This window comes from Strix aluco, chromosome 6, assembly GCF_031877795.1.
Source record: "Strix aluco isolate bStrAlu1 chromosome 6, bStrAlu1.hap1, whole genome shotgun sequence".
NCBI lineage: Eukaryota > Metazoa > Chordata > Aves > Strigiformes > Strigidae > Strix > Strix aluco.
In genome coordinates this window covers 26066331-26090321 of record NC_133936.1, presented here as the reverse complement: position 1 = coordinate 26090321, position 23991 = coordinate 26066331, and the positions used below count along the sequence as shown (strand labels likewise).

Below are 23991 nucleotides of genomic sequence, written 5' to 3'. Positions count from 1 at the left end.
CAGAGACCCTGGGGGACAGGCACTGCATCCATCCATGCACCACCACTTTATGGCATTATGAGGCTCAGCTTGCAGGCCTCAGTGCCACAGAACAAGAAAGGCCCAGGTCTCGGAGCTTACCGTTAGGGAGAAGCCTGCAGGACCTCAAGCCACTGGCAAGGATCAGCCTGGATTTGGAAAGGTTACACAAGCATAGGAGGAACTGAAACTAGGAAAAAGGTGATAAAAGCCTGTAGAGCATGGGCTGTGAATGAAACCTCCTATCTAGAGACCTCCAATGAGAAGCTGACCTTTTTTATATGGAATAGGTTAGTGGGCAGCATGTTCTCTCTTTAAACATACAGAAAATACAGATGCTTTTGTATACAGTGGTCAACCCTTTCCTGGTAAAGGGAGAAAGCATCAAAGATGATCACCTGTTTCAGCTTTCAGTCAACAAGATGATCTGAACAGCTTAAGAAATGCTAGACCCTAGTCTGTATCGGAACAAGAGCTGATCACTGAGAAGCAAGTGCTAAATCCTTGTCCATAATATATTAAAAAATGCATATCGACTCCTCTGTGTAACTGCTGTGACTTCACTAAGCCTTCCACTGGTGCCCCAAGGCAGAGTTATTAGTAATATATTATCTACATACTAGTGATAACTCCAGATCTGACTTTTCTGTATATCACATTTTGCATGAAAGAAAAATACTTGCTAAATTGTTAGCTGTATGCACAGATGCGTTTGTGCATCAATCAGTTTAAGGTTGGCCTTTGAAAACTGAGTAAGACACATATTTCTTTGTTTCTTCTGTTTACTTCTGGTAGTAAAACCAGTTAAATTCTATCCCTGGTAGCAGTAGTGGCAGATATGTTTATCAATGTACATGCTTCACAGGTTCCCAGTAAACTCATTTCACTTTCTTCATTCTACTGTAATGACAGTCCTGCTGCATCCAAATAACTGAAGGGAAGAAAGCTTCCCAGAAAACTCTGCGTAGAGATGTATAGCCCTGCCCAGTTTCAACTCTTCCGCAATGTATGTCAAAAGCCTGTCAAGAGAAAAAGTTTTCATATTTATTTATTGAGGCAATTCAGTAAAACCAAACATAGTTCCCATACATGGCTTCCCACAGTTTTGCTGGTGAAAGTAAGCATAATTTGACGTTTACAATTAGCTTTCAAGGTGTGTATCCTAAAGGAGCTCAAGTGTGGTCTGCACACTCTTCTTCTCCTCCTCCTTTTGTAAGAGAGATGTCAATTAAAGTGAAATGTAACTGCCCAGCATGACAAGGGAGCTTCTGTAGAAGCTATTTGCCTCTACACTTGCCTGGTTGTTGCAACTCCAGTACACCTGAATTTTGTCTTGGTGACTTAATCTCATAACTATTCTTGGTTCTCTTTATTTACTTTCAGAACGTCCATTTTTCATTCCAGCTTTATGCCCTCCTGTGGAAGAGTCTGGCAGGAAGTGTTGCAACTCTGAAAATCCCCTTCTGAGAAGGAACATTGCCTTTTTCAGCCATTTATTAATTTCTCCTGAATAGAGTTGGTAGTTTCGTTTTAAGACATTTAATTCATCTAATTATGATACACTCTCCTCATTTGGATAGTTATGTATGTTTGGAAAGGAAAGATATCCTTCTATATTTTCCCAAAATATATTGTTCTACTGTCAGCAGACAGTAGAGAAATGTTCCATGGGGAATTAAGGCAGGAAAAGCTGTATGTAGTAAACACTAATCATGTTCAACAATTTGTCCTGATAATCCTATATCCTAGTGCTCTCCTGTCCCCTGTGCTCTAATGCATATGGAGTGTGAGATCAACTCAGGATACTGCTAGGATTTCTATGTACATCCGATCCTCTGGGGAGATACTGGAAGCTAGATTGTATTGCAGCATTTTGTTAAATAATCCTTTCTAAGTATATAGTTTGATGCACTAAAATTCTTGCACTAAAATTCTCCCAATCTACTGCAACTTCTCAGAATTTAGAGGAGGAAGAAGAAATTACTTAATAACGGCATTTGCTTGATTCTGTATTTCCCTTGCTTATGTTCCTATACATATCATTGGTTCTAATAACCATTGTTTTATTCCTAAGGGTATATAATATATAAACTGTGTCATGGAAGAGAATGTTGCTTAGGTTTTAATTAGAAACTCAGTCCCTGTCTATCCATATGAGAAGATTGTAGGTATGACAGCTCTACAACTTCTGGGTGAGAAATAGCATCTCAGAAGGAGGAGAAATACAAGGGTACGGAGAGGGCTGATTGTGCTTGAACGCAGTTTAAGTCTGTTGGATTTTTACTTGCTTAATTAAAATATGAAATGCTGATGAAAAGCCTAGTGTATTTGTGCAGTTCTTGACTGAATCTTGCTACAAGATTCTTTACTGCTGGAAAATGGATGTTTATCAGATAACTTAGCAGAAATCTTTGACATAATGCAGTTAAAGCTGTAACACTTAACTGTTGTGGCCAACTCAAAACAACCCCTTCCTAGATCAGATAGCACAGCAGCTGAACAAACAAATCAGCTATTACAAATCCTTCCTCAGAGTTTAATGAGAAGGAACAATTTCTTCTAGTGTCTATTACATTTTAAGACAATTACCTGAATATGCTCTAGGGAATACCAAGGTATGCAACATCAGACACACAATTAAGCAATGTAATTGCGTAAACACCGTATTCAGGACAGGCAGAGTGTTTGAATAGACCGTGCAAAAACTAATCCCAAATGGAAGCTGACAAATAATCATGTGACTCTTTAAAGTGAACAAAATGCTCTTTAAATGTGAGTTGTATTTGACTGAAGTGTTTGATTCTACTTTTAGGGATCCCTTTGCATAGTGCCATTGTTTTGGTCACTTTTCACACAGAACCATTTTTTTTTTCCTTTGCTAAAAACAATAGGTTTTTCCATGATCTGGAGGGAACTAGATGTCAAAACAGAATGAAACATCTACAGCTTAAATTAAAACTGTTAACACCATCTGAATTATATTACCCTCATATGATCTTATATTACTCCATAATTATCTCCCACACAATAGTACAATTGTCCTGTAAAGGTAGCTACTAACAGAAAGTTAAGCTTATATAACTAATAAGAGAGAATTTTATTAAATCTGAATTTCCCAGTGCATGATAGATGCTTTGTGAAAATGGTAGGCAGAATACAACTACCCTGAAGCCTCTGCATTTGTTCTGATAGGCATGTAGGCACCCATATCCTTTTATAATTCACATCCAGTGTCTTTTAACACACAGCTAAGAGAGAATACTATCCCTGCCGTTCAGGTCATGGGGTAAGCTGTGTCCTTATTGAAACAGCCACCATTCTTCTGATCCACAGTACTTGTATCTTTGTTTAGCCCTCGGTGATGTTCACTTCCCTCTTAGTCTGTTCCCCCAAAGTTTCCTGCAACGCTCTATTATTCCTTCTAGTTTGGCCCAGCTTCCCTCTGCATTGCCAACTCAGAGGTGCCTTCTAACAAATCAAAGATGTTTTCCTCTGTATGTGCTAACTAGGTATAGGGGAATAATACAATTCACCTTCATTTTTAGAGACATGCTTCAGGATCGTAAGTTTAGAAAGACATTCAAGAATACATGCAAAGATGATGAGAATAGATAAGAGTCGGGTAGAGTGTAGACAGAAACTGGTGGTGGTACTAAGCATCTAATGGTCTCTCTTCACATACTGTGCCAAGAGGGGATCAAGCACCCTAAGCAATTATACAGCAAGATAGTGGAGGCAAACTGAACATCCAGCAATGGCTTTTTATGTGCTTGTGCCACAGAAAGCTTAGCAGGAGACTGCCAGTGCCATGAGCACAAGATCTTCTGTGTCTTTATACCAGGTTTTTTTTATACCTCTGCTGTTCCCAGAGGAATGGAGTAACGGGAAAGGAGAATTGCAGTCACCAGAAGAGGAACTGGAGGCACAGAGCTGTGAACAGGGAACTTAATCACAGGCTGGTGAGCGCCATCCACCACGTGGTGTTCCACTCATGGCTAACCACAGCAGAAAGGGAGTGAGTTCCTGGTTCCCATTCAGCCCCATTATCATTATGTCAATACTATGGCATTTGCGTTTGGTTTGAGTGGAAGCATGCAGCTCCCACACCTCATTTGCATTTTCCTTTTCCTGGACCTCGGTCTAAGCTCTTCAGTTTTGCCCCATATGAGAAACAAAAGGCAGAAGGAGGAGACAGGCTGAAGTAATAATAATGAGATCAAGTAGTAAATCAAGGAAGTTTGAACAAATGTAGCTAATGCTGTCATTCTGTGAAACAAATGTTGATTCGACTATAACTTAGGCTGAACAGAATATTTGTACGAGTAAAAGCAACATTTCTGCTCAGATGCAAATCTGTTGCTGTTTTTAAAATACAGTTTTAACATCAGAGATGCTAGTAAAAAGAGATGATTTTCAGGATTTTGCAAATTACAGCACAGTATATTAAGAGGAATGAGTGGCAATTTATCTGAATATGCAAGGCTATAAACTGGTGCAGTTCAGCAGCTGCTCCACAGGCAGCTAAACTGTCTTTGTGATGAGAGCGAGAGCCTCCTGGAGAAGGATAGAGTGGACAGTCATGGGTAGGAACCGTTAAAAAGCATCATTACCTATAAGTAAGCAAACACTGCTAGAGCAGACTGAATCATGAGAGTCACTAGCAGGCAGCCTGGCAAACTGTCTCCACTTCTGGAATTATTGGGTATTTGTTGATTTTAACTTTTTAAAATTTTGTTTCCTTCCTGATGATGATGTGATTTGAATTAATCTGCATATTTGATTATTGTACTGTAGAAGTCTAATTAAGTATATAAAATCAAACAGCTTCAGCTCATCCTGCAGAATTTGAACCAGCAGGACACCTTAAATGCTCCTGCGGCTGCTGCCTTGCTAGACCTGAGGACTCCAGTCTCAGGCACTGTCAAGCCAACGCTGTTCACCAGTGCTTTGTTTCAACAGAGAAATGTGGTGCATACAAGGGATAACAAAGGCAGCTCCTTTTTTGAAGAACACAAAATAGATTAAGCTGGTCTCAGCTGAAAAGGATGCCATCAATTTAGACAGCAGCCTGCTCTTTCAGCTGAAAACATGGGAAATGGAGCAGCACAAATGGGTGAACTGCTTGATTCTCCAAAATATTTGTGAGATAATTAATCTCTACTGCTTTCTTTGTTTGATAGGGGACCAGCTTACTGCTCCATTACATGCAGTGATATTGCTGAAGAAGGTAGGCATTTTCAAATGAAGACAAAACCAGAATTTATTTTCTCTTTAACACAACATTCTTTGTGTGTTGAGAAGTTAAAAAAACAAACTGTCCTTGTGTTCACGGCTCCTCAGCACTGCAGCACTGGAAGTTTAGGGGCAAAGGAACAGTTGTAAAACAGAAAGTAGGGGCAAAGAAAGCAGTGCCAAACTTTAAGGAAGAAAGTACTACTGTAAATATACCTAATGACTAGGCATAAAAAGAAGTACTGAGTGTTTCCTCATGCTCTTGTGAACTGAAAGCAGCTTGGTGAGAAACCTCAGGGCAATCATTCCCAAGCTTGCTGGAACAGCAAGACTCTAGGATAATAGTGTTGGCTCCCCTGCTAGAGCACTCCCTCCTGGCCAATGTATGGATTAGTTTTAAGAGGGCAGTTAAGGATAATAGTACAACCTTGTGACTGAAGGAAGAATAAAACCATGATAATAATTCAGTAGAGGGAGAGTTAGAAAATTGAGACATTTATCAGGACAATTGTCTTGCTGTGAGAATAGTAGTTGTTACCCTGAACATCTTGGTACAAAGTAGCTTGGGCCAAGAACATTAAAACTGCCTTACCCCTATTTAAATACCAAATTTCAGTTGAAATGGAGAGGGTGAGACTTCTGGTACACAGGGACACAAGACAGATCTGAAATGCCTGTTCTTCAGTCCCTAATCTGAGTTTTTCTTCCATGTTTGAATTTTTCCTTAAATGGCTAAAGATCATTCCTCTATTATTCTTCCAATAAGGTGTTTAAATTCCTCATTTACTGCTCAGTACATCGTTCAGACTCTCCAACTATCAGAGCAGAAAACACTGCTTTTGGATATTCAGTGGAGGGTTCTCTACTCGTGAAGCAGAAATGCAGAGACACAGCATATTCCTTCTACAGAAAGCTTTTTAGCAATTATTTGGTAGTCAACTGAAGTGTGTATTTGTTTATCAGCAAAGTATTTTCTAAACACTTTTGTTATAGTGTCTAAATATATTTTATTGTAGCTTCTAACCAGTTTCTAAACACCATTAAAAAATTAAAAAGGAAAAATTATTTGCCTCAGATTTCTTTTCCTGGTGGTACCATGTATCCCAAAATTGCTGAGCAATCCTACCTTCTGTAGCTTTTACTTGACTTGTTGGCTGTGTTAAAACAGGCAGACTTGGTCCTTATGCCTTCTCAATGTTACTTGAGATTTCAGTCAGTTATGTTTTCACTGGATTTAATAGAAAAGCTTCCCAATTTTTTTTTTCCCCTGTCAACCCTTCATTTTTCCCCTCCATCTTACCACGTACACTGCCCCAGGACTCTTTAAAATGTACTAAATGTTGGAGCAAGACTCCAGAGTCAGCAGCCCCTGCGCACAAGCATCTCCCAGACTTCTGGAGTGCTGAACTGTGATGAGCTGATTCAAATCAGCGCCTCTGTGTTGAGCTTTTGATGCAGTGTCCTCAGCCCTGCAAACCCCTGCCGGTAGTCCCAGCAGAGGCCAGACAGAGCAGGCAGTGGGTCCTGGAGTCCTAGCTGGCACAGACATCTCCACATGTGCTGGAACGCAGAGGCTGAAGCTGTACCCCAAAATCTGGTGACATCTTTTCATTTGTCCTACCACATCTGGCGACAGCAAGAATCTTACGTAGACAGCATCTCTATGTGAAAGCCATTTAAAATTGCACAATACTGAGTTCTGATCTAAGGAGATCTGGTAAGCTGAGCAGGGTGGTTTAATGAGACATTTTCCAATCAGACACAGCCTAAACGTGTCATTGGCAAAGGACTGGGGTGTGCTATTTGTGACCTTTGCTTCCAAATGCACCAAAGCACAGCTTTCCTTTTACCCAGCAGATGGCCAACTGCTCTTGGTAACAGAAAATAAACCTAAGCAAAGGCTTTCTCACTAACATTTATAGCCCTGCAGATGGACACTTTAAAGGAAAGGCAGCTTTGTTAAAACATAAACCAAAAACCTATGATAACTTTAAATTCAGGGCCTGATTATTTTGTGCTCTGCTGTGGATCTCTTTTCTTCACTTCTTTACTACTTCCTCGAGTAGTAAAATACATGCAAGGCCTCTGGGAAGTGTAGCGTATGCTCCAGGGATGTGTGGTGCTTTACTTCTACTAGGAGTGCAAAAGGCTGCAGTAACAGAAACAGTAGGCTTTATATCCCTGGAAAAGCTTAGAAATATTAAGCTTAATTACAGGAGAAAATATAAATAAATGCTTTGAAGTTTTGTCCAATTAAATTTATCTGCCATTCCTGGATCTTGTTCTTTCTCTGAAAGTTCATTGCTGTTCCCAAGGGCACTGCAGGTTTAGCTGGCCCCAGCTGCACCCAGGAGTAGCAATTCTGCCTAATTCCTCTGATTTCAGGTGGTCGGAGGGTGCTCCCAGATGGAAACATGAAAGTCTAAACTTGAGGATTCAGGATTAACCCAGCAGCTCAGACATGGTACTGCAACATACAGTTATTCATCTGGAGGGGACAGGTTCAACTCACACGTTTGGAATTATCCCTAATGTTTTGTCTCCCACCATTAACTTTTAGACTGTAGGTAGTTACCAGCATGGGCAGGCTGATGGACAGGCATCTTCTAGCATCAGTAAAGGTCTCGCAATGGCAAAATGAACTAGCTAATGGAAAATAAACTAGGAATGGAAACAACAAACTTTCATCCACTGCTAGGACATTATGCAGTCTAACGCAGTATGGCAACCATAGGCTCAAAAAGCTCAAAAGGTGGAGCATGGGGTGCTTGAGAGGCTTAGACTGACCAGTCATGGGCTTTGTCAGCCTACATCTCTAGGAACTGAGGACACAGTAGACGTCAGTTCTCCTCCCAGACCTGCTCTGTTTGCAGTTTTCCCTCTTCTGCTTTTCCCATAACTGTTACAGCCAGTGCTATTCAGTCACCAGGGCAGTATATGTACACCCCATCAGAGATTACTGTAGTACAGAGATTACAGAAAACAGCTTCCTGCTTTATTTGATATAATTTCTAGCACAATTTGAGTTACTGTTTTATTATTCCTCATATGTAGCTAATTAGCTTTTTCTGTCTGACAAATCTCTCAGATGGCAACATAGCAAAGAATATAAATCAAGGAAGTATGACTATGCTAGAAAACCAGCAGGAATCTTACAGGCAGATAAAGCAAATAAGATAGCATCAACAATCTTAGCAAAACATTCCAGATTTTGAAATGACAAAGTCCTTTTCAATAAGCTTTTTGCATTACTTAAACACTGACTGCAATGTGTTGTGCAAACAGTTTTAACGTTCTCCTCTTACTGAAACAGGAGGTTATGCAACCAGACCGCAATACACACATTGCCTTTTGAAGACAAGTTTAAAAAGCAGTAAAGGATTGTAACAGTATCATTACAGGAGCAAAAGCTCTTTTGGATCATTCTAACTGCTCATTTCACAAGAGAGGGAAGGTTGTGATATATTACACACGTAAGCCATAAAAAGTAACCTTGAGAGACAGAAGCACTGCCTGCACCAGTCAATAATGGGTGCCACAAGCATTTGCCTTTCAGAGGTGGCAAATAATACTGTAAGTTCATATACAAAGTATGTGCAAATGAGCTAAGAGATGCCAAACAGGTGGAATGAAAGGTTTCTGGCATGGAAAGCAACTAACCTGAGGGGAACTTCTGAGCAAGTAAGGCCAAGTGCGCTTCTCTCCCGTGCTAATGTTCTCTGCCATTCTGCCCTTCTACCTTGGCATCTGTTACCTTGATATGCTTCTGCTATTTCCTGCCCTGCCCCAGGTGTCTCTAAGCTTAGTATTTGATTTTTGGCACCCTTTTCCCTATCTTGCTTATGCTTGTTTCAGGCAACAGCAGCTGCATGGAATAAATCCTTTGGGTTTTATAGAGCCATTGTTCAAAGCTGTGTTTAAGAGTGCTCCTACATGTTTGCAATAGTAAACAACTATAGAAAGAAGCTGGAATTAATAAAAACATAAAAAGGCAGAGCTAAATACTGTTATACAGTGAAAACAATTAGAAGTATCCACATACAAAAAGACTTCTTTGATTAGTACTTTATGAAGGAATTATCATTTTTAGAGGAAGAGCATGCAGTACTTATTTCATCCACCAAGATGTGTCATTGGGTTTGTGTTTTGAATCCAGTTTTGAATAAACACCATGGGGCAGAGATGTTAGATTCACTTTCTTAATTTTGTAAGTAAATGTAACTTTAGGTCCTCTTTCAACCAAGGGACCAGTATTCTGGTGCATCCTGAAACAGCCTCAGGGATGATTTAGCTATGTTCGGACTACAGTTATTCCAAATGGAGAGAGATTCCAGCTAAAAATAAAAGTCTTCCCTCTTTTCTATCATACCCCCTTTTTGCAGAAGAGAAGCGTTTGGCATACAACTCCTCTAGCAACTCCACACCTGCTCACAGGCTGCCTTGCAATAGAGCTATTCCTTGGAGTCCGTATTGGACCTTACTGCTGGAAAAAGAGAATGGCTTGGTTCTAGCAGAATTTTCTCTGTAGGTTGTTTGGTTTTTTTTTTTACTGGGTTACCCACAAATCACTAATTAAAAGAAATGGATCCTTAGAACAAATCAATTCAGATTTACCGGTGAGACTTGACTATTTTACATTTTACAAGAAAGAACATTACAGTAAACATCTTTTGATAAGCTTGCATGCTCCACTCATATAGCCAAGTCCTATCTTGTGAAAAGCTGTGTATGTACAGTGTGCATTTTTATATTATCTAGAACTTCAGAACACAAGATGGCAGTGTACATTGTAGTGATTTCAGGCTTCCAGCTGCCTCTGCTACTCAAACAGAGCATATAACATTTTATTCAGTCCTATATTAATCTGATCATGTACTTGTATTAGAAATAAACCTAAAAGTATTTGTCAACAGCTGAAACAAATGCAATTTGCCAATAAATGAATATTGCATGAACAAGTGTTAGGTAAAGCTTAATTCAAGATTTTATCGTACATAACAACACTCTGGAGACATTAAAAGCCTCTTATGGAACTCCTCAATTGCAATAACAAGAGGGTATCCCTTTATAAAGGAATGGAAGTTGGCTCAGGCGTAAGAGCTTCAGAGTAAAATTGGCTGCTGGGGAAAAGCACATAAGAGAGCTGGCAGCCTCTTATGTGAAAAGCTCAGGGCTCTCGGAGGAGTAGTGCAGACCACTGAAGTGGAACAGGCTGAACAGTATCTAAAATTGAACAGGTGCCTTTCCATGAAAAAAAACCAACAAAGCGGACAACTATTTGGCATGACAATTCAGAGAAAAAAATTCCCACTGAGACCATCAAATTAGAGGATAGGTTTCTGGCTGAGGACAAAATTGCTCGAAGAGCTTCAAGGAGTCGGACCTTTCTGTGCGTAACTTCAGAGAAACCTCCTTCAGAGTCTCTCTGGGTACCAGTGAGCAAAGAGAACTGCAGTAACAAACTTTGTAGGCAGCTAACCCCCAGTCTCTTTTCTTGGGTTGAACTGAATATTGGAATTATTAGGTGTAGCTAAAAAGTTGTCTTGGCTGCCCTTCTGAGCTGAACGCATAGTATTTGGTTATGCAAACATGGCCTTATTAGAAAGGCCTGCTACACAGTAAAAAAAGCCCTAAGAAAAATAATAATACTTCAGAGTGTAAAATAATCCTGGAAAACATTATCCCTGTGGGATGTGTAACACTGACAAAGTTCTAGGCAGTCCTGCCTTCTCCCTGGGGGATGTTCAGGTGATATTGCCTGCCTGCACCTGAACTTGTGGCACTAACCCAGAAGATCAAAACTCAGCACCAAGGTTCATCATTTCTGGATACAGCTCTTAATTTAACATAGTTATGTGAAATTAAATCATGAAAATATATGTATTTCTCTCAGACAGGTGTGATATAACTATTTTCTATTCTTCTCTCCAGAATGGGAATATTTGTCATTGCACTAAGAAACGGAGAACCTCACAGCAGTGTGAGTGGAGCACGGCATACAGAACTTGACCAGCGTTTTTGATAGAAGGTGAAATTTGGAATGCCGGTCCCTGAGTCTACCTTTCTTGTTGTCATTAACCATGTGTAAAAATATCACTCTGTTCCCAATCCGTCAGTCACGGTCGCTCCAATGAAAAGTTATGAGATTTTTCATGGTGGTCCACTCCTGTCATTACAATTGAATCAATTGCTGCTTGTATTGCCTTATGTTCCCACGCATAAATCACTGACTTTATTCCAAGACTTTTTTTCCCTCTCTCTTTCTGAGTTTGCATAAGATTGAATTTGGCATTGACTCAAATCAAATAATTCAAGTGTCATTTTTGCCTGGTATTTAAACTATGGCTGGGTGTGGGTTCGTGACTAAAATAAAGGGTCTTACCTAGCAGTTTCAGTCATTTGGTCCATTTATCACAGTAGATTACAGAAAGTGTGGCATGCACAGAATTATGCACGCACTTTTCAGCCATCTAAAATGGAGAATAAATTGAACATGTTATGGTTCTAGGGCAGTAATTTATATTGAGTACAAGCTGGGAAGGGACCAGAGCCAAAACCTCAGATCTAAATTACCTCGAGTTTCAGGGAAATTTTAATCCAAATAAAAACTTCACAGCTGTTCATTATATAATTAAGTGAATCAACAAGAGACCATGTCTCAGCACTCCCAAACTAAAGAATTTACACCAAAATTGAAACTTTGTGGTCAAGTCCACAGATGCTCTATACTGACCCGACCACTGAAGTTCTCTGTATGCAGTTACTGCCTCTTGACTTCTGCTGTCTGTTGTAACCACTCCACATGTCTCTGTTGGCTTTGCATATATCCACATTCTCTGTAAATTAACTTTTTCAGCCCGAGTATTTCCTCACTGAGATTGTGTTATGAGGATTCACAAACACAAGATTTTTCATATATGGCCTACTGAAGTTGGTCTCATGCCCTTCTTTTTATTACAGGTGCTTAGTCGAGGTTTGATTTGCAAGGGTGCCTCTTCCCTTTGGCAACCCTGGGAATTGCCTGCCTTTCAAATTTCTGTGAATGCAGATACCACCAGTAATGTCCAGGTTTGAGAGGAGAAAGGAAAACATTGTCTTTTCTTGCTTCTTTTGCATGGTCTTCCCTACAGTCTGTCCAATCTTCTTTTGCTTCTAGTCAAAACCTGACCACTTTTTTATGGCAGTAATCAGCCCACATAAGTGAAATTCCTTCTTTAGGTAAAATAGTTCTTACTTTTCTATTCAGAATCATTCCTAATTCAACCTTCATTTACCAGCTGTAAGCAATTTCCCCATAATCAAAGCTAAGCTACCCTCCTCCCACAAGAAAATGTAGCTGTAACAGCCCATCCCCAGATTAAGCCCTCCCTCCCCAGTATTTCACGAAAGCACCTCTTTGACCTGACCCAACACAAATCAAAATTAATTTCTTTCCCATAGTCCAAACCAAATTCTTCCCAAAAATAAACTCTTGACTTTAAATTGTAATGATACTTGCAAATTCAGGAAGTCATGGTGCAGCAGAATGATAGTAGTCCTAGAGACACTTTAACCTTTTTCATCATCCTTCTGACTTTCATCACAGAATCATCAAGGTTGGAAAAGACCCTGAAGATCATCTAGTCCAATCATTAACCTAACACTGACCGTTCTCAACTCCACCATATCCCTAAGCGCTATCATAAACCCATAATGTAAAAGGCAAGATCTGGTCTATGAGGGGATGGAGCAGGAAATGTCATCAGGCTGGAGATTGCTACCCTCTGGCCCAGCACAGGCACCCAGGCTCCAGCTGGGGATTCAGAGCTGTTCAGGACAGGGAGTCACTGGGGAAAAGGATATTGAGGATTTTTGCTACCACTGATACATTCCCCAGGTAAACTCTGATTGTAATAATGAAAGTAAAAGGCAATATATTTAAAATTGGAAAAAGTAATACGCCTGTGAAACATGCTGGCAAATGGTATCATTGAGGCCAAGTGCTTAGCAGGATTCAGTAAAAGGTTATACATACATATTCATACATTTATGTGGGGAATTAGATTGGACCTGATAAAAATTCATAATGGATATAAATGTTCGCAGTTCAGGCATAAATCAGCCACCAGCCTGAGGTTAGAAAATAACTTCCCCTATAGTCAGGTTGTTATATAATTATCCATTATACTTGCGGAGGGGGGCAAGGAGGTTGAAGAATAGGGCAATTTCCTCAGAGACATCTGGGAATTACTATTGGCAGACAACTAATTTAGATTTGATCTGGTATGGAAGTTCTTATTACATCAAATAATGTAATTTAGAATTAAAGCATATGATTTATTTTGTATTTCTTACTCTTCATGTAATCAAGTTCATGCCTGAGGGTAACTACAACCCTTTCCCCTATAAGCCAGCCAAAGTTAGTGAAATTCACTGTGCTGCATTTTCTCACAGAACCTCCTTAAAATCAGCTTCAAATTTTCCAAGGAAGTCAGGCAGAGTTCCAGGAATGTAGTTTGTTGAAAAACTAGCCAACGAATATAGCCAACTTACTGTCTGTATTAGCAGAGAAAAAATGGCATGCATGAACTGCAGTAAAAATCTTATATTCTGAAAAGTTCTCATTCTTGTTAAGTTTGCATAATAACCTAAAAAGACTTGCAGAGCTCCTGAACATCACACATTATAGCACATGGGCTACTCCAGGCCTGCTTTTTCTGCTTGGTATTGTCAGCTCATCCAAGCAAAACATAGGTGTTCAGTGGACTTATTTTCATCAAGCAACATACCTCCAGCTCTCTTGTTGCACTTGCAAACAGTCTGCAAGCTAAAATAACACATACCACACTCTAATAAAAACAACTTTCGCGACCTTGCAAACAGCTTGATTTAAAATCAAATTCTTAATTGATTAAGAAACTGTAAGTGAATACAGGAAATCATTTACATTCACTGCAGGGGTCAAGGGATACTAGATGCATTCTGCTATAGTTTCTGGAATGCTTGTGATACACTTACTGTAATTACAGCATAAATTATCATCACAATAGATGTGGGAAACTGAGGAACATTTATTAACCAAATATCTCACCAATTTTCATGAGAAAAAAAGAGTGGTACTTAGCATCAGTCTCTCTTAAGCATAATTTCTGTTCCTAGTGAGTAATACTAGAAACATTGCACAGTGATCGCTGAACATCTGGAAGGTTCGAGGGCCACAATCAACAAACACTCTGGTCTTATTAAAAAAATCTTGCTGTGCAAACTTGAGTGATCTGTTCAGACAGATTTATAAAAGGAATGTCTGAAGAGAAGGCAGCAGATGTAATGTAGCAGATTTTTTTAAAGGTTTCAAATCATATTCCATAAAAATCTTACTTGAAAAATGAATTCACGCTGGCTTTGCTAGGGAAGCTGTGAGTTTGTTGCAGAGCACCTGCCCGCTGACAACGGGCGAGGATGCCCCCTCCCAGCCAGGGCTCCCCCAGCTCAGTGCCAAGCGCTGGAGGTGTTGGAGGCAGGAGGCTTTGCAGGCTCTAGTTACCAGGCTGTCCTCGTTTAACACACAGGATCTGCAGAAGTAATGCGACTGCTTTATGTCTTTCTCGGAACAAATAGGGCAACTCCCTTAAGCACAATTAACTCGTAACAGTGGCAACGTTAACAGCCCTGCAGCTGAATCTCAAATGAGGGTTATGATCGTATGGGGTGGGCCTTGTTGAGACCATTTGACACCAGTCTTCTGCCAGTCACATATGCAGTTTTGTTGTGTCTCCTGCCTCCTTATGTCCTCCTGCTGCTACTGCTGACACCCTGCCAGCAGCAAGCTATTTCCCTGGGAAGCTCTCGGGCTGCTTACAGCCCAGCTGCTTCCTTCTGCCAGCTACCAAACTGCTGCTCCAGCTCCCACATAAGCTTTTCCCTCTCAAAAATGGCTTACAGTATGCTGGAAACCCCAGTATATACTGGGAACCTCAGTACAGTGTTGCAGAAACATGAGATGTGGATAGGCTGGAAGAGTAGGCTGACAAGAACTTCATGAAGTTCAACAAGGACAAGTGTAAGGTCTTGCACCTGGGAAAACATAATCCAGGAGTGCAGCACAGACTGGGATCTACCTGGCTGGGGAGCAGCTCTGTGGAAAGGGACCTGAGGGTCCTGGTGGACAACAAACTCAATATGTGTGACCAGTGTGCTGCAGCGGCAAAGAAAGCCAACAGGATTCTGGGTCGCATCAACAAGGGCATCGCCAGCAGAGATAAAGAAGTCATTATCCCACTCTGCTCAGCGCTTGTCAGGCCACACCTGGAATACTGTGCTCAGTTTTGGTCCCTGCTATACAAAAAAGATATGGACAGACTGGAGAGAGTCCAGAGAAGGGCCACAAGGATGATCAAGAGACTGGGAAGACTGCCATGAGAGGAAAGACTGAGAGAATTGGGTTTGTTCAGCCTTGAGAAAATAAGGCTTAGGGGAGACTTTGTCACCATGTCCAGTATTTAAAGGGTGGCTACAAAGAAGATGGAGACTCCCTTTTTACAAGGAGTCACATGGAAAAGACGAGGGGTAATGGGTACAAGTTGCTCCTGGGGAGATTCCATTTGGACACAAGAGGAAAATTTTTCACAATGAGAACAATCAGCCACTGGAATAATCTCCCCAGGGAAGTGGTGGATTCCCCAACACTGGACACTTTTAAGATTCAGCTGGGCAGGGTGCTGGGCCATATTGTCTAGATTGTGCTTTTGCCAACAAAGGTTGGATCAGATGATTCTTGAGGTCCCTTCCAACCTGGTATTCTATGATTCTATGATTCTGTGATTCTATGATATATTGAACTGTGAGGAGATGTTTGGGGTATGATAGATATGGGTGTGAGGGCTGATTTTTTAAAAATATTTTCATCAGGAAAATAAAGTAAACCAGCATACTGCTGGCATTTACAATTGTACATCACAAAATGCTACAAATACCAATGAAAAGAGAATTATAGATGGGGTGTAAAGAAATGATGCACTCAAAAAGTAATAGTAATGATCTAGAATAAGGCAAATTGGTAAATAGTGTACAAATAATTCAAATAATTTTTCAATTAGAAATAGCCTGAAAGGCATGAATTGGAAAAGAGAATGATGGGAAACTCTCCGTCTTCTCCTCTGGCAACTACCTGCGAGTTTGCACAGGATATGGCAAGGCAAAAAAGCAATGTCAATTTGGCCTCCACATGAAGAGCTGTAACAGCATCAGGTTAAGTAATTTTCTTTATGGTTTTGGCCTAAAAATAGTCAGTTCTATTCACAGCACTATCAAAAAGACAAAAGATAAATAAGAAAGAGTTCTGAAAAAAGCCAGAAAAACAATTAATGGCTGGAGACCAGATTCATTTGGAAATACATGTGTATGTTTAACTTGTCCAAACCTTTGGGTGATTAAGGGGAACTCATAATGGACAACTTCTTCTGGAACAGAATACTTAGAAATACAAAGTAGAAAAAAAAGGGTCAGCAGGTCATGGTCTGCCAGAGATCCCAACACTGCTTTGTTAGTTGCTGCTGCTGAGCAGCTGCCAAATTATTCTAGCAGCAGATCCCAAAAGAGTGCGTTTATATTCTGAGAATCGTGCTTAGTTTTTGTTTCCTCAGAAACTCACTTCCAGAGACAAACTTTCCTGTTTCTACCACGTATTTAAACTAAAAGTAGGCACACTGTCCAGTATAGTGCTGAGGATCACACCGATTGCTTGATACTGCTTCCTATTCAAATACAGTCTTTGTTCATCCCTAGGCCTATGTGTTACCCACTCCCTATAGCCCACTAACCGAGACGAGATTAGGAGTGAGGCTAATGGGTGGCAAGACCATGTACATAATGATATATTTAGGAGAGGAGAAAGAGATGCAAGTTAAATTAGAAAGAAAAAAAAGAAAAACCAGGCAAAATACCAACAGAAACATCATGACTCCAGGGCTTCTGCATTTCTGACTGTTGACTTCATACTGAGGCATAGAGGACACATTGACACTGGAAGCCAGTCTGTGCAACTTCTTCAAGATATTACCTCTGCTGCCTAGCTAGCAGTGAGGCTGCACGAGCATTCCTGTGCAGCACTGGCATCTGCCCTCCTGCCTGTGCCCATCTTCACAACCCTGAGCACATCTGGAAATCAGCACCCCACCAGATATATCACGACAGGCTCAGCACTGACGGTTGCTGATAGCTAACAGGCTGCCTGCATAACAGCCCCGCGGAGGAGAAGCAAAGCATCCTGTGCGTGTGGCTGCTCCAAGAGCAGCTCTTGCAGAACAGTGTGAATAGAGTCAGCAGGTTGCTTACATTTTAAACATGGTAAGTAAGGACTGCTTGCTGGGTTAGCAGAATATATGGGGCATGACAAGAGGCTGAAGGAGTAAACAACATATTATGTTCCCGTGTCATGCGACTATCAGGAGGAAAATCTCAAAAAAGAGAAAAGGCAAGAAAAAAAAAGTGGCAATAAAGCAGCCAGCTTCTTCCTTTCTCTTTGAAAATCAGAACAGGAAATAACTTGGGGTTTCCCCTACTTAGCAAACGCCTTTGTTATAGCAGAGGACATACAGGATCATGAGTTAGAGGAAGGCATTTTCTAGAAGAGATTATGAATGTATTACAGATGAAACACTATTTGAGTTATTAATTCTATTTGTATAGATACTACTAGTATACTAAAATACTTTGATAGGACAGATATTCTACCCAATGTTTGTGTTATCTCTTGCATCAGAAAATGAAAGTCAAAGAGACGTCAGTATTATTCTTGTTTTCACACTCTGGATTTTTTGGGGGGTGAAAGGGGCAACAAAAAAATCCATGAACAATTATAGTATGTATTTGAGAAATGTCTAGGCTCTCAGAGCTCCTGGGAACACCTGAGAATTTAAAGGGCAAGATAGGCAGCTCACCTATGGCATAAATATATTCCAACACTTCAGGATGGTGGGGAGTTTCACAGCATATCAGACATGGGGTTCTGACTCCAAAGCACATGATGCACTTTAGACTCTTTGTAATATGTTTATTTATAGTTAGTCTGGCTTCAGCAATTGAAGTCACAAAACTAAGTCTTTTAAAACTATTTCCAGTATATTCAGTGCAATGCATGTTGCAAACATTTCTATTCACAGAATTTCACTTGGATTTTAAATCTCTCTATATATGGGGTCATTAATTCTGGAATAAGTCCCTTCATATATTTTAGCTTATTTCAATATTTAATTCTAGAACAGTTATTCTGTTCTAGAATTATTCCAGAATTGTCTTGGCTCCAGAAGGTCACAGAGGTATCTTTCATCAAACATACTGATATTGTAGTATGCCCTGGGTAAAACAAGAATTAGGATTCTAGTTGAGTTAGGAGCACAGATCATATCATTTATTATCTGCAGATGCCAGGACATTAAAACTTTCAATTGTTTTCCCACCAAACTGAATGAGGCAGTTTGTTAATACAATTACCTCTGTATAACTGGAAACTAAATCAACGATGACTGCATGATTTGAATATTACTTTAAAAATAATTTCATTTTTATGATGCTATTTTGTTGTACGTGGTATCACCAAATAGCTTATTCATTTTCCTGCTGACTGTGATTTGAGTTTGTCCCTTTCTTTGAGAAGGAAAAAGCACATTTTCAACCTCTCTAGTTTCCTGGGATACAGTCTGTATTGCTTTTAATTATTTAGGCTGACACATGTTAACACTAAAAGTTCATAGTCCATAGTGACTGAAACAAGAGGGAAGGACTGGGTGGATTATAACTGCCCCAGGAAGAGGAGCAGACACCAGAGGTCTTTGGCAAGGCCCTTACAGGAAAACAGGAATTTGAGGTAGACAAACAGCCCAGAACTTGAGTGTTGTGAAGGATTTTCCCCTGCTCCTTTCAGAGGAGCATCCCTAGTCACTGCCTGTTCACTCTTTTGGAAAGAAGATGTTTTAAAGTATTTGGACAGGTAATAGGGAGAAGGGCCACAGGCCCTTCTCACTCTGTGTCACTGTCTGTTTGGATCTCTCATATTTACAGGACAACGTACTCTGTAAATTAAACTTTATTTTATGAGCTCATTAGGAGAGAAAACACTACAGACAAGGGCTCAATCCCTTTTGCACAGGCTAGTCTAGTACGTGAATTCACTAATTAATCACTTAAGTCACGAGGTTTCTAACTCACAAGTTCTCTAATTCATAACTCGCAATTCATCAACTCATAACTTGTAACTTGTGCACCTATGAGCTAAATAATTACCTAGCCAATGGTGAGAGCGCTCATCCTTCCTCCTCCACCAGGGTGCAGGCATCCCCTGTATCACACTAGGAAACACAAACATTAGTGCTTTATCAACACTGTTTTCATCACAAATCCAAAACGTAGCACCATACAAGCTACTATGAAGAAAATTAACTCTATCCCAGCCAAAACCAGTACAATTTCCACACCTTATTCCATACAATTTACATCACGCTCAGGTCCCACACTATCCAGTAGATCCTCATTAGCCACTTTCCCCCTTTCCATCCTTTGATGGAACACAGAAATCATTCCTAGTCTGTCGACCACCCCTGTAAAATGTCCGTAAAATGTCCATGAAATGTCCATTGAGTTAATTAGTCCATGACTTGGATTCTGTCTGTTATGGTGGTCACTCAGGACAAGAGAGGTGGTGTGTTGCATGGAGTTATTGGGCACCAAAGTCAGCCAGGTTGGGTCACTGCTGCACTTGCACTGCTTCTTGTAAGGCCTGTTCTCCATTGGTAGTGGTTCCTACTATAGTAATACTATAACATGTAACTCAAATCATAGGTTACAATTTAAAGGTATATCCATTACAGTCTCTGCCTCTGGTCCCTTTGGACATGGCAGTGTACTTCTCCCCTTGCCGCTGCTCCAGCGTGGACTTAACCACAGACCCCAGTCCCTAAGGGGTGTACCTGCTCTGGTGTGAACTTACTCATGGGTCACAGTCTCTTCAGGGGCATACCTGATGTGGCCTAGACTCACTCACAGCCACAGTCACTTTGAGGCATACCTCCTCCAGCACAGCCTTATCCACGGGCCACGGTCCCTTCAGGGGTGTATCTGCTGTATTGTGGACTTATCTGTGGCCACAGATGCTTCAAGGCGTACCTCCTCCAATGTGGACTTATCCTTGGGCCATAATCCCTTCAGGGGTACACCTCCTGTGTTGTGGACATATCCGCACCCACAGATGCTTCTGCTCTGACATGGACTTACCCATAGCCACAGACACTTTGGGACATCCTGTTCCTGTGTGGACTTATCCACAGGTCAAGTCCCTTTGATTCAAGTTGACACTGGAGCTCCAGCCTGTCCAGCACAGCAGCACAGGAACAGCAGTAATGCCTTGGCTGTCAGCCAGCCCAGGCACATCGCTACTGCTGTTATCAAAATGCTCCCAGGCACAGCTGGGTAAGATGATAAGCCCTACAGCAAACAGCAAGAGCAAAAAGCAGCCACCAACTCTAGCACTAGACTCTAATGTACAGCAAGGCATAGCAAGCACAGGACCCTGACAATTAATAGCTAAACAGCTAAAACAGCTATAAATTCAGTCTAGAAAACTCCAATCAAATCTGTCATTACCTTTGAGCCCCATATTTGGCACCAAAAAGGTTTAACCCCAGTGGGTAGCTAAGCTCCATGCAGCCACATGCTCACTTTCCCCCAGTGGGATGGGGGAGATAATCGGAAGGGTAAAAGTGAGAAAACCTGTCTGTTGAGATAAAGACAGTTTAGTAGGTAAAGCAAAAGCTGCATGTGCTAGCAAAGCAAAATAAGGAATTCATTCACCACTTCACATAGGCAGGCAAGTGTTCAGCCATCTCCAGGGAAGCAGGGCTCCATTACATGTAATGGTGACTTAGGAGGAGAAACACCATAACTCTGAAAGTGCCCCTTCTCTCCTTGGCTTTATATGCTGAGCATGACATCATATGGTGTGGGATATCCCTGTGGTCATCTGAGGTCAGCTGTCCTGGCTGTGTCCCCTCCCAGCTTCTTGTGCACCCCCAGCCCGCTTGCAGGCAGGGCAGCCTGAGAAACAGAGAAGGCCTCCAGACTGTGTAAGCACTGCTCAGCAATAGCTAAAACATCTCTGTGTGGTCAACAGCTTTCATCACAAATCCAAAGTATAGCACCATACAAGCTACTGTGAAGAAAATCAACTCTATCCCAGCCCAAACTTTTTAAAAAAAAAAAAGTTTAATTGACCAAAAAGTCAGCATGAATTTTCACTGCATGAAAGACACAATAAGCTCAACTAAGAAATGTACTTTATCTTGTTTTTTATCAATCTAACTTAATAGGAGGTGTATTCTTAATGTGTAATGTTGGTAAAATGTGCACCCAGAATTGCCTGTACATAAGCATCTGTACATTACAAAAAGCTCTTCTGAAAATCATTATCTGTTGAGTAGATCAGGCTGCTGTTGCAAAATGAAGGACACAGAGTGATACTGTCACGACAGCAGTCCTTCTCCTCTGTGAATGAAAAGGGGGGTCGCGCAAAGTGCCTCTGAAGGCTTCTAAAATACTGCTACAAAGTGGCTAAATCATCCTTACAAGCTCTTTTATCTGTTTCAAATGCCTTGTTCTCAAGAATTTTTCAGCTTGAAAGGAAATTTCTAAGGTTAAGTCATCAAGTCATAATATGACAGAAACTCTGACAATCATGCATTCAAAGCATTTCAGTGTCAATTTGTCCTACAGGATGAGACAAGTACCAGCAATAGAGAAAACATTCCTGATTTCTTGAAGCCAAGTTTAAAATTGAACTTTCCTCCGGAAGAATAAGGGTCTATATTCTACATGTTCATACTCATGTACAAAGTCCTACCACTTCTTGTATTTCCATGGTTCCTGGGAATGAGATCATAACCAATACTTAACGTCTGGGATGTGGGAAAAGGTTGTAGGCATATGGTTACTATTTCACTAGTGCTAGAGACAGGGTCTTCACGAAGTGAAGAAAGAACCAGCTACTGTACTTTAGACTGTATGTTAACCTCATCTAACTTTTAGAGGATAAGGGTTAGGGAGGATGAATTCCAACCATCATGGCTGAGAACATACCATCTTATGCCAACAACCATGCAGGGATCCATGGTCCCTCTTAGGACTTTGCTTGTAAGAAAGGAACAGAGCTTGTGCCACGCGTGATGCTGATCCCAGGGTCCTTGGTTTACATCTCATGCAGAGCTCTCTGTAAAATAGAGGATGTCTCCTTATCACTGAGTGAAAGATAAATTTAGTTTCACTGAATCCTTTCATCAGTGTTTTTCTAGTGACATCACAGGGACTAATTTTAAAATTAATGTTCTTATTAAAATTGTAACACTGAAAAAACTTCTAGTCAAAATCCCAGATCCTCAGAGTCACTTCTCATTACAGTCTCAGTTAAAATAGTCACTGGTTCAAAGTTCAGAAATTCAGTGTAACTGAAATTCACTTGGCAAGTCAAGACTTGTCTTCAACATTTTTCAGAGGTTTGAAAGATATTATTCCAACAGATATTTTCTTTCATTACTCGTTTATTTGAAGGTACCCAAAGTAGCAAGGTTTTTAAAATGTGTATTTTCAGCAGTAGGTGGCACTATGAAGTTTCTATCTTCATAATTATTCTAATATAAAATAATATAAAATGTTATGCAGCTACATTAGAAAGAACCTCATCAAAATGTTGTTTATAGACCATTATCTGAAAATATGGCCAGATCTTTCTAATTTCCTATCATTTTAAAAAGAGCATGAAAATATTTTAGAATAAATTCTGATAATAAAATAAATGTTTTTCTAAATATTACAATTGACAAAAAGTCTAATGCAAGAATAGGAATAATGACACTAATATAAAAATAGGCAACTAATAGAATTTAAAATCATATGTGTTATAAAAAGTTCTCTATACTCTTTGTTACTCTTCAGTAAAGTACCACCATGGGTCGTTCTTGAATATACTACTTCAGCTATGTCAAATTTCCTGGAAATTACATCTATCTCATTTGCATATAAGCTGTAATATTGCAATAATGGGTATCAATACATATAGACTAGGTATGTAAGTTTTATAAGGTAAATGAGTGTCTACTAATGGGAATACAGCAAATCGAAAAGCATTTGGCTGTGCTTGGCTAAAAGCTCATATTTACAAGTGGAGACCAAAGCATTACATGTGGGCCTATATTCCTCTATGTATACCATATGGAGACGTTACTATATCCCAAATAAACCCCAGGATTAGAAAGATGCAGTGTTAATTGAAAACATTTTCTTCAAAACTTTACTATACAAAAAGCTATAAAGGGCAACTAACAAACAAGGCTGTGTTTCCAGGTATTTCAGGTTATCTAACCAATTGAAAATAACAATATTGCAAAAGTATTGCTCATACTTTGTTTCAGAAAGCTCCTAGTGCCATACACCTCATTTGTCAGTAGCGTATGGTGGAAATAGTGCAGCGAGATACAGCATTTTCATTAAGCTGATTTTTGGATGGCTGCCTTCTCATCAGAAATGAAGCGCTGGTCTGCCTGAGCTCAAGGTGTGAAGATAAGGAAAGGAGAAAAGAAATTAAGCAAGGAACACAAATGAAATATATAGTCAATGCTCTTTTATCTGGCCTGGCCAGAAAGTGTCCTTGCCTTTTTTTTTCACCTCAGGCTCCAAGCAAGCTGCTTAGCTTTGCATACTATTTCTGCACTACGATACAAT

The 23991-nt window shown here is 40.3% G+C and overlaps 1 protein-coding gene and 1 long non-coding RNA gene across 15 annotated transcripts in view; one reads left to right on the top strand and one right to left on the bottom strand.

Moving 5' to 3' along the window:
* AGPS (alkylglycerone phosphate synthase) overlaps positions 1 to 22475 on the bottom strand; it is an 86066-nt gene extending 63591 nt beyond the window's left edge. The window contains exons 1-4 of one of the 14 annotated variants that reach the window (XM_074829187.1): positions 20866 to 21315; positions 19510 to 19574; positions 14608 to 14801; positions 11633 to 11720 (exon numbers count right to left, since the gene is read on the bottom strand). In XM_074829187.1, the coding sequence (XP_074685288.1) occupies positions 11633 to 11658 (26 nt within the window). In that variant the 5' untranslated portion in view covers positions 11659 to 11720; positions 14608 to 14801; positions 19510 to 19574; positions 20866 to 21315. Of the gene's footprint in view, positions 1 to 11632; positions 11721 to 14607; positions 14802 to 19509; positions 21466 to 22353 lie in introns of those variants that run through there. The other 13 variants (XM_074829189.1, XM_074829181.1, XM_074829184.1 and 10 more) reach the window with 13 other exon arrangements.
* LOC141925301 (uncharacterized) lies at positions 1067 to 11491 on the top strand. Its single transcript, XR_012623805.1, has 2 exons — positions 1067 to 8931; positions 11182 to 11491. It is a non-coding gene; the product is annotated as an uncharacterized LOC141925301 (long non-coding RNA).
* Positions 22476 to 23991: the final 1516 nt, after the last annotated feature.